At 39.0% G+C, this 11,404-nt stretch overlaps 1 protein-coding gene across 1 annotated transcript in view; it reads right to left on the bottom strand.

Annotated features, from left to right (window-relative positions):
* Positions 1-3,927: 3,927 nt before the first annotated feature.
* The window catches only part of LOC144772318 (uncharacterized), a 429,171-nt gene continuing 421,694 nt past the window's right edge, over positions 3,928-11,404 (bottom strand). Inside the window, exon 4 of the mRNA XM_078656555.1 lies at positions 3,928-7,693. Within this exon, the coding sequence (XP_078512681.1) occupies positions 5,836-7,693 (1,858 nt within the window). The 3' untranslated portion in view covers positions 3,928-5,835. The remainder of the gene's footprint in view (positions 7,694-11,404) is intronic.

The following is an 11,404-nucleotide window of genomic DNA, read 5'->3' as shown; positions in this document are numbered from 1 at the left end:
CTTTGAGGTCCTCTTGGAATCTTAAGACTAAAGAGAGCTGAAATTTTATGTGGCTACTGCTTGCTACCGACACTTTAAGCTCCTGCGCCAAGAACTGAAGACAAGCATTACCCCTTCATGTATAGCATGATTTAGAATAAGATACCCATTAAGTGCCAGAACTGCACAATGTAAAAAAAAAACAGGAACCAATCTTGGCTTCCCTGCTTGACCAAATCTTGTGATCTTAGGCAAATATTTAATTAACCTATGCCTCTTTTTTCTTCGTTATTGCATATAAGAGCATCTTGGAATATGCTAGGCTAGGCTGTGTGTTATAGAAAACGTATCTTGTGTTTGATTTAATTGACTATAAAGTTGCAATGCAAATATAGGCCATATATACGGTGTACATGACAACTGACTTACCTCTTAGTTCACTAATGGCATTGTTATCATGGCAGGAGACATGACTGTTTCTAAGTTCATATTTAAAAGCTGTCAGTTTTATTAAATGTTTTTCAATGCAGTGAAATATTCTGATTTACTATTGAGAAATGCTTCCATATGTTAAAGGAATATGTTTTCTGGAAATGTGGAGAGACTCTCATATTTTTGTATAATGTTTGTTGCATAACTCACACACCAGACATTATGAGGACTAGGCTTGTGCAAAGGCTGTTAGAACTAAGCAATATACTTGGCTCAGACCACCCTGTTGACCCTCACACCTTTTATACTTCACAGTCAATATCTAGACATATATGTGTCTCCTTTCCTCCAAATGGTACACATGTGACTATCACTCTGTTCTCTACAGAGAGGCCAAAGATTACATGAGCATTTTATCTGAACACCTTAAAGACCAGTGAAAGGCACTAGGAGAAACTCACTCTGCTTTCAGGCACAATTTCAGTGACACCTGAAAGGGTGTGTGAGGGCATTACATACAACATAATGGATGCCCAACTGTAGGTCCCAACGAGACCAGGGGCATCCAGACAATAGTGTGACTCGTGCAGCCCTCTTTCCAGGAACAGCACAGCATTCCTTGATAACTCTACTGGGGCAGACGCTGCTGCTGGACCTCCCACTCCTTAGGAGTGGAAATTGCCCCACCCTCTCTCTTCCCTTTGTTGAACATAAGCAATAACATAGCGGCTAGAGATGCATCATACGCCAATAAGTTTGAATTTTCTGCTCAACATAAAACATACAGCTGGTGTACACATCTCAATGTAGAATTGGAACTTGTGAATCAAAAGAAGGATACGTTAGGGACTGGTCAACACAGATAAACTGTCATTCTTCATGTCTCAATATCATCAATCAATCAAGCGACAGTGGAGGAGTTTGTGCAAAGTAAAACACCTCATCAGATCGGGCACATTTTATTAGAACCCAAGGGGAACCCATAGCAAACATTATCATGGCTATCACATAAAATTTCTGCCAACAATCTTAAAAAGTAAAAACAGAAAATCAACACCGATTGATGACGATGAAGCAAAAAAAACTAAATCAGAGCTTCATTAGGCCTTAAGGCAAAATTAAATTGAAACCATCAAAAACAGGGTACAAAAAGATAAATCAAACTAATAAAACTCAATGTGAAAAACAGCAATGGTATCGCTTTATCGAGGAAGCAGTTGTCAGTAATGCCCAGTCATTCTGGTTATTGGGGTCAACGTATAGGGGGGTACTTGCAAAATAATATAAACTCAACTGTACCAGCTTAAAAAAGGTGTAGGATATTTCCAAACAATTTTCTACAATGATAGCCATGGCTCTAGTGCAGACACTAAAAGTCAAAGACCTGAGGACGCACATTAAATCATCCTGGCAGGCTAGTTTACACCCGATAAAGTATAATATGCTTTCTAGAACCTCTTAAGAGTAAAGGTGAGATCTCAGAACCAAGCTCATACAGTCCACTTTCATTGATATAGATGAAAAAGAAAACACAAATATTTTAGATAATATAAATTAATTGCCGGAAGAAAAAACGTTCTAAACCTAATGCAAGGCAGCTTCAGAGATCTATAGACAATAGGTCAGATCTTCAAACTCCAATATTTTTTCCATGAGTTTACCACCTAGGGAGAAATTAACTTGTTTAGTGCTTTTTGGGACTTTTCAGAGTTTTAGTCTGGTCTTCCACATTCACGCTTAGAAACAACAGTCAGATTCTAAACAGATTCTAAAGCACCTTTAGGATAGGCCTAATGGCACAGGATGCACATTTGCACAGACAAAAGTACTCAACCAAGATTGCATCTTGACTCTCTTCTGTGCAATTTCTATAGGAATGACAGAATGGCATGCATAGGAAACTACTTACAGCATTTCCCGATGTCCCTAAGAATAAGCAACACAAGCATTCCACTGTTTTCTATGCAGATGTCCCAAGAATTTTCTGCATATCAAAATCTATAATCATGATCTGGGAACCAAGATGCAGGAGGACACCTTGCAAGCAATTTAATTTAGGTTACCAAAGATTAGAAAACAATAGACTTTTAAATACCTGGTTAGATAATGTCCAGCCAGTTATCTTGACGCAATGACGTGGCGCCTTAGCAGAGAAATGGCTAAAATAAATCTACAAGCTGCTAACAGACACAACAGCACACAACCAAAAAGCCTAAAAACATGTTTCAAGATTGATATCATACTGTCAGGATTACGCCGATTTAAGGAGTTTGTGGAATAAAATACTTGGCTTTTTTCCAATCAACAGAAATTGCCGAGTTAGAAAACGATCTAGGCTATGCATAAACCGAAGAGACACAAATGCACACCTCTCCTAGGCCGGGGACATTTCATCAGGTAATTGGAATGTGCATGTATGGATACTGCTCAGAATCCACTTTGTGCTACTAAATAGGACATTCTGCTCACAAAAGTTCAATATGGCTGCTTGTAAAAAAACACTCTGGTGAGGAACATTGAATGAGCAACGATGTAATGTTTGTTTAACGTATCAGAGGAAGCTGTGAGAAAATCGTCCCTTCATGGAGGATTTTGTCACTAGGCACACTGGAGAAAAAACAAGTAATAATAAATCTAAATTGATTTCAAAACAAATGGTTCTCAGTTCTATTGAATAATGATTAGCCAAATTTTGTGGAAAGATTCATTTTTGGTATAACCACTGTCGAAAATTTACCAAACTTAGGTCAGAAAGCATGAGTGCCCAAATGTAATTATACTTTATTCTTCTTCGAATGTTTATTCTCTATGACATGTCTCAATGTGTTCTTAATACAAATGTCACAAACTTATTGTGTATAATAACATTTTATTCTATTTCAGAACTATTGGAGTCTATGCTCTTGTCAGGGGCAACTGCAATGCTGTTTGTACAGCAGCAGAACACAATGTTCCTTTGCATCTCTCAGTTGTGATCATGATATCATTACCCACATCGTCATATACAGTACATAACCATTCAACAATTCTGTAGCTTTCATATCTCTTTAGCAACTTCTCTGTAAACTAGGACCTACACTCCGCTTCCAAGGTGAAGGCATGTACAAAGTACAAAATATATCGGGACTAGGATATTGTAAAGCTTCTGAGGCTGTTTACATATTGCTGCCATCTCGCCATGCTCCTCGAGATGGGCTGTTCAATTTTATTACACTAACCACATCTAAAGGCAATGACTCACAAATATTCAGACGAGAGATGGTCTTTTTGTAATCATGTAAATGGCAGATCTTGAGAGAAACAATTGTCAAAATGCAGTGATGCAATAAATAACAACAAGCACACTCAGGAAGGGTGACTGGAGGAAATTACTCATTTTAGATTAATTTCCAGGAACAGATCTGTCCCTTTGTTTCAGATTTCTTTGTCCCGGATATCTTTCCTCGTTGTGTGCCTCAGACCCAGAAGTGGCCTAGCAAATTAAGGACTCTAAAGAATGGAGTCACTTCATCCGTGCATTGACTGAAATGAAATTCTTTATTGTATAGTTAATAAAAACCATTACGTTACATACTATATTAGTTAAAAAGAAAAGAAATATGTACTTGTTAAAAGATAAAAAAAAGAAAAACTGCTTCAAATATTCAAGTTAAGACACTATTGATAAAGAGAAAGTGCATTGACTGATTTTCAGATCCAATTAAAGGTTTCATGTTAATTCAACAATGTCTCCAAAATTGATTCATGTTCACAAAAGTATATGTAGCACCTTGAAGTTAAAAGCTCAGTTTCAAGCATTCTTAAGGTACAGAGGTGCATTATGTTATATATTTGAATTTTCTTGACTACAGAATGGGGTGGTTAAACAGCAGTTTAGAAATAATTGTAATTTCATAATTTTCTCTAGCTTGTGGTCACAGTGTTTCCGTCATACTGTAAACTGTACGTTATGAGTAATATATTGTTTCTGGGTTTTACATTGACCTTTCATAACCACAAATAACTGTTTATGCCTCTACTTTGATCAGCATGATGTTTCTGTAGTACCTGGTACTTTTTACTTTATGTTAAATTCTGCCCAATTGTCTAGTTTTCTTCTGCTTGATCTGTTGCTTAAATGGTTATTCAGTTATTATGCATGTATTCCTGATTTCTCTTCGTGTACTGGATGTGTTCTATAACAGTTTTGAAATTTGCATTGGATGGTCACATGAAATTATGAAATCAGCACTTACTCTCATCTCCCCAAGCTGTACAATATTCTGAACATTTGGGTCACTGCTGTTGTCATTAGCTCTGTGGATGAGGGATGGTTTACTGTAGACATGAAAGATCCCTTAATGTCCAAGCCGCTGTCAGTTATTTTTCAACTGGATTCTTGTTAAAACGCAAAATATTTACAGGAGTTCCTCATTTCCATGTTCTGGAATTCTTGAAGCAATCAGAGAGGACTTTTTTACTTGAATTTCTTACCACATGCATGTGGTTTCTCTTGTGTATTATAAGTGATATCTCTGTAATGAATATTTGGCCGAATTCAAAGTATTTACGCAATTTCCATCTATGGTGACTGTCATGATGACCCTATGTAGTTAAAGACTTTTCCACTTAGAGCTTGAGTATGAGCTGGTTGTAATTTTCTGACCCATGTGCTAATCCCCGTTTACTCATAGGTTGGAATTACGAGTTTGAAGGTATTCAACGCATCTGATATTTATTGGATATGTTAAATAGCTCAACCTTTGTTAAATTTTAACAGGGGATAGCATATGGTATTTACTGTATAATGTGGATTTTGGCGCGCTAAAGACCAAAGCATGCATCTTATTCCCAATAAACTTGTAATAGGTGTACCTTATAGCACCTGATAATTGATGTACCACATGGTATCAGTATTTATCAGGGGCAATAAATAATTACTCAATTCATAATCAGGCCCTTAGTATATTAATATGAATTCTTTCATTTATCTTTTCTCAGGGGGGGCGTTAGATGATGCTTTTGGTTGAAAGCGTTGTCACATTAAGAAAATGTACATGGTTTCTCTGTTGCAAATTATCTCAATTGTCACTGGAGAAGTATGGCTCAATGGTTAGAGCGGCAGACCCTGATGCAGAGGGCTAGCCTGAGACCAGGGTTCAATTCTCACCTTGTCGGGTCTTGGGCTCAACTTCCTCGGACCTGATAATTCTCGCCTCGGTGCCTATTCTAATCATGGGTCCCACTCTGCAACTCTGGGCAATAGCTTGCTTAATCTCCACAACGGCCCCAACAACGCTAGGAGGCCTGGCTTCACCTTGGGGGTGCCCAGGAGTGGGCACTTCACAGGGAAAGGCCAGGATGGGTTCCTCAGCGGTATTCGTACAAGCGCCGAGATGCCTTCTGGGTGATTCGTGCGCTATACAAGTACCACTACATTTACATCTACACATGTAGTGAAGGTGTGTGGCTTCTCAGATGACGTAACAGATTACCTTTTTGATTGAAACCTTTATAACATATAGAACATTTATATGGTCTCTCTCCACTGTGAATTCTCTGATGTATTATCAGGTTTCTCTTTGTAATGAAAGCCTTGTCACATTCAGAACATTTATATGGCTTCTCCCCAGTGTGGATTTTCTGATGAACTGAGAGGCTACACTTTTGGCTGAAAGCCTTGTCACATTCAGTACAATTATATGGTGTCTCCCCCGTGTGGATTCTCTGATGTGCGCACAGATGATCATTTCGACTGAAAGCCTTATCACATTCAGAACATTTATAAGGTTTCTCTCCAGTGTGAACTCTCTGATGTAGTGTCAGCCTTTGCCTAATAACGTATGACTTGTCACATATAGAACATCTGTAGGGTTTCTCTCCGGTGTGATTTCTCTGGTGTACTAATAGTTCATTCTTCAGACTGAAAGCCTTGTCACAGTCAGTACATTTATATGGTTTCTCTCCAGTGTGATCGCTCAGATGGCGCTTTAGTAGAAATCTGGTTTTGAAACCTTTATCACACTCAGAACATTTGTATGGAGTCTCACCGCTGTGAGACATGCGATGTATCCTTAACAATCCTTTAGTAATGAAAGCCCTCTCACATTCAGAACATCCGTAAGGTTTTGTCCCAGTGTGAACTCTCTGATGTATTATCAGCTGTGACTTTGTACTACAAGCCTTCTCACATTGAGAACATTTATAGGGTTTCTCACCAGTGTGAATTCTCTGGTGTTTGGATAGGTCATCTTTTCTGCTAAAAAGTTTTTGACATTCAGAACATTTATATGGTTTCTCACCGGTGTGAATTCTTTGATGTATTATTAGCTGGCCCTTCGTGATGAAACACTTAACACACTCAGAACATTTATGTGGTTTCTCGCCAGTGTGTGTTCTCTGATGTCGTATCAGATGTGTTTTTTGACGAAAAGCCTTATTACATTCAGAACAGTTATATAGTTTTTCCCCAGTGTGAATTCTCTCATGTGATGATAAATCACCTTTTTGCTTGAAAGTCTTGTCACATTCAGTGCATTTATATGGTTTTTCTCCTGTGTGATCATTCTGATGTCGCATTAGTTGAAGTTTGGTTCTGAAACCCTTGTCACACTCAGAACATTTGTAAGGAGTCTCACCGCTGTGAGACATGTGATGCAGCCTTAGATTTCCTTTTATAGTGAAAGCCTTTTCACATTCAGAACATTTGTAAGGTTTTGTCCCAGTGTGAACTCGTTGATGTATTATCAGCTGAGCCTTTGTACTGAAAGCCTTCTCACATTCAGAACATTTATATGGTTTCTCCCCTGTGTGGATTTTCTGATGAACTGAAAGACTAATCTTCTGCTTGAAAGCCTTGTCACATTCAGTACATTTATATGGTTTCTCCCCCGTGTGGATTGTCTGATGTACACACAAATGATGATTTTGCCTGAAAGTTTTATCACATTCAGAACATTTGTACGGTTTTGCTCCAGTGTGTGTTCTCTGATGTTTTATCAGATTTGCATTTTGACTGAAAGTTTTATTACATTCTGCACATCTATATGGTTTTTCCCCATCTTGAATTCTCTCATGTGATGATAAATCACTCTTTTCCTTGAAAGTCTTGTCAAATTCAGAACATTTATATGGTTTCTCCTTAGTGTGATTTCTGTGATGTAGTGCTAGTTCACCCTTTAGATTGAAAGCCTCATTGCATTCAGAACAGTCACATGTTTTCTCACCAGTATGAGTTTGTTGATCCATCCTCAGCTGTGCCTTTGTAATGAACGTCTGATGACACTCACTGCATTTATATGGGCTTGGTTCAGTGTTGCCTGACTTTTTTCCAATGAGAGAGACATTTGTGAAAAAATCTTTACATTTGAGACAGTAAGATGTTTTTTATTCTGTAGGATTTTGTTTGCCTGCCATTAAATGGGTTTTTCAAATAGACGGCTTGGTAAACATTTTGTTTTAGGATGATGAGATCTCCTTGATGTTTTCCTAATGGGTACTTATATAGAAACCTCTGTCACATTTAGAGCATCTGTGCACCTTCTCCATAATGCACACATTATGTTTAAATAATGAATTCAGTGTAAATAAATCCTAGAGACTCTGGGCAAATGCAAGTAGCTTCTCCTGTGTCAGTCCAGGTTAGTTCTTTCAAGTTAGGTGCAGTTTACTTACACATATAGATGAAAAAAAAACTCTCTACATTCTAATTTCTTAGCAATAGTATAGGAACTGCAAAATTGTTTTCCTGGAAAGATGTACTACATGCCATGCATTTGTGTGACTTTTCTCCGTTATGGGTCCATTGATGGATTAGAGTTCCTAGGAATGTTAATTTGTCGTCATACTCATGAGATAATCCTTACCCCTTTGTTGTGACATACTATGTCCCTTTCAGGAGGCATTCATTGGTGTCTGCTACCAATTTTGCACAGAAAAAGGTTGTTTGCACAAGGAGCGCATATGGCTAACAATTACATAGAGATTCTTCAGTGGAATAAAGTCTCCAAAAACTGTTTTGTAAATTTCGGGAGGCTACTGTCTCAAAAGTTGAATTGCCGTCCCTGGTGTCCACGATATTCCTCTGACCATTGCTTTTTTCTGGTTTTCTTTCACTTAGGGGACAAAAAAATAATATATAAGCATTAACATTTTAGGAGCCAAAAAATACAAATATCAGCATTGTTTTCTTATATGGATATGAAGTAATAAAAGCCAGGAATGCTTATGTAAGTTATAGTCCCAACGCATTAGCATAGAACTAGTATAAACAATCTGGCGACTTCAGTATGTTATTCATTTATGAACCAAAAGATTTGCCAATTTGTAATGAGATGCAAAGCACATTGTTAGTCATCCACTAACAATGTTCACAACATGAATTATAATGGACACTGAGAGATCTGTAATATTATGTTATCTTATGTTATGTTATTTTAATTTATACAGCGCACAGCTACTCGGAAGTGTACCGGCGCTAACAGAAAAACAAGGCAGAAGATGTACAATTACCAATTAAAACAGAAGGGTTTTTAGAGCTTTCCTAAACAAAAAGGGGTCCTGAGTGGCTCTCAAAGCCAAGGGCAGCGCATCCATGCCAGACAGGCTTTGCGCACAAAGGAGTTCCACCCTCTGAATCTTAGCTCAAGTTGTGAGGAGAATTGCATTATGATAGATGGAGTCTGTCATGGAACTGCGGACTGTACCAAACAGACTTTGCTAGGCAGCAAGAAAGACTTGTCAAATGCTATGATACAAGGCATAGAGCTTGATCTGCCTGATTCTGTTGAAGTTAGGCAGGGCTTAAAACCTACATATGAGACTGCTGAAAAATTCTATTCTATGTCGGACCCCTCCTCTGACGAGAGCGCAAATGGCAGTCGAGAGTGGGCAGAGGATAGCGATGACAGTGCATCAACGGAGAATGTAAGAGGAAACTTAGGCTCTCCAAGCCCAAGTATTGCAACGGTCAAGAAACACAAGAAAAGAGCGCTACAGCTACAGACTATTAGAACAGAAGGAGTAACAGAATCAGAAAGGGAAGGGGGAATACCTGCTAAGCACATAGAGTTTGGATAAAGAAAAATCTGCCCCACAGGAGATCACCCTGGCCACAATTTATGACACAATGATGAGTCATAGAGCGGAGAGCAAAGCAGCGAATTTACGCACTCAAGCTACTTGCTGCAAGGTTAAGAATGTTCTCAGAAGAGTGATAAAAACATGTGCAGAAACTGGTGACAGAGTTACAGAAGCTGAGGCCAGAATCTCAGTATTGGAGGATGAGGCTGTCGTCCAGAAAACAGAATTGGAGTTAGTTTAAAGCCCATCGGGATGACCTCAGTCATAAATTATCGGAGATAGAAAATTATACCCGAAGAAATAACTTACGCTTTTTAGGTGTACCCGAAAATAAGGAGGTTTCTGATACACGGAAAAATGTTATAAAAGCGTTTAGTGTATTGACAGGTTTGTCTGTTTTAGTTTTATATTTCTCTTTTTGGAGAGTTCCGGAGCAGAGAGGACACGGCACTCCATACCTCACAGGGATTGATGATCCCTGGGCCTCATGTGTTAGGTAGGGAGACGGGGAGGGGTGGGTGGGCTCAGAGGGTGGTAGGGGCTGGAGGGGCTGGGTTTGGTGGGTAGGTGGTGGGTGGGTGAAAAGTCAGCAGTAGAACTAAAGCATGTAGCTCCAGGGGTGTGGAATTTAATGAAATATGTACTTGTCCAAGGGACAAGTAGCTTCATAAATCTACTTGTCCTGTAACAAAATCCACTTGTCCCTTTGGTGCCACATAGTGCGCCGTAAAATAATGGCAGCCATCTCAATATAGAAGAGCTCTGATAGTAGCATCTCTGGTTAATGTCAGGCTAATACTATAAAAGGATTTGACTTTTGGGGGTTTTCACTAGCTTTTCTCTAATCTTTTCCCATACTGAGAACGGCAGAAGTAAAGTTTCTTCCAGGGCTGGGAAAAATGTGGTTAGAGGAAAAGTGAACTTGTAAACACTCAGATTTCCACTGGGGAACATTCATCTTTGCTCATGCTAAAATGCAATTCACAAATATTTTCTAGAATTACGGTTTCCTGGCCTACTTAAGGAAATTCATGTGAATTCATGAAAAACGTAAATCTGCAATAATATAAGGACATATATCCTGGGTGCACTTTTGTGACTTTCTTTAACATTTGAGCCCCTAATTCAATCTGAGTTAACCAAGACTTTTTGTTTTTATTTAAATGCTTTCTCATCCTATCTATAGGCTGGCTTCATTGTGTGTGACAACATTCTACTCTTTTACAAAGTAGGTTTGTTCAGTACCAGGAATTTCTTTGGCAATGATGCCTTTATGAGACCAAATACTGGCTGTCTAGTAAGAACGTGCTGGCGAACAGCACCACACCTACCTGATAATCCCCAGGAAGAGAAAGGAGCATAGTGCAGGCCAAGTGAGTAACCAGAAAATTGAAATACCCCCCACTTTGATCCAATGCTCTTATGCCACCAAGCAAGCGAAAAAAGTCACTGGAGTCCTCTCCAGAATTGCTTTGTCTCTTCCATCTAATCATCCATCCATTCATCCTTTCACCCACTGATATCTAGCATTTCATCTTTACATGGTCATCCATTCATTCTTTCATCCATTAGCCTTTCACCAATATGTTCGTCCATCTGTTGATTTGTCAGTCCATCCGCTCATCAATATCCAAACCTACCCATCCATCTCCAAACCTAACCATTTCAGCCATCTGTCCATCCTTTCGCTCATCCATACAGCCACCCATTCCCTCCATCCATCTATCCATCCATCCTTTCACTCATCCATCCATCCTTTCACTCATCCATCCACCCTTTCACTCATCCACCCACCCTTTCACTCATCCACCCACCCATTGACCAATCCATAAATCCATCAATCCATCCTTCCACTCATCCATTTATCCTTTACACCCATCCATCCTTTCGCTCCCTAATCCATACACCCTGTAACCCATCCATCCATTCACCT

Source organism: Lissotriton helveticus, chromosome 8 (assembly GCF_964261635.1).
Source record: "Lissotriton helveticus chromosome 8, aLisHel1.1, whole genome shotgun sequence".
Taxonomy (NCBI): Eukaryota; Metazoa; Chordata; class Amphibia; order Caudata; family Salamandridae; genus Lissotriton; species Lissotriton helveticus.
Note: the sequence above shows the minus strand (reverse complement) of the source record. Positions and strands in the feature narration are given on the sequence as shown.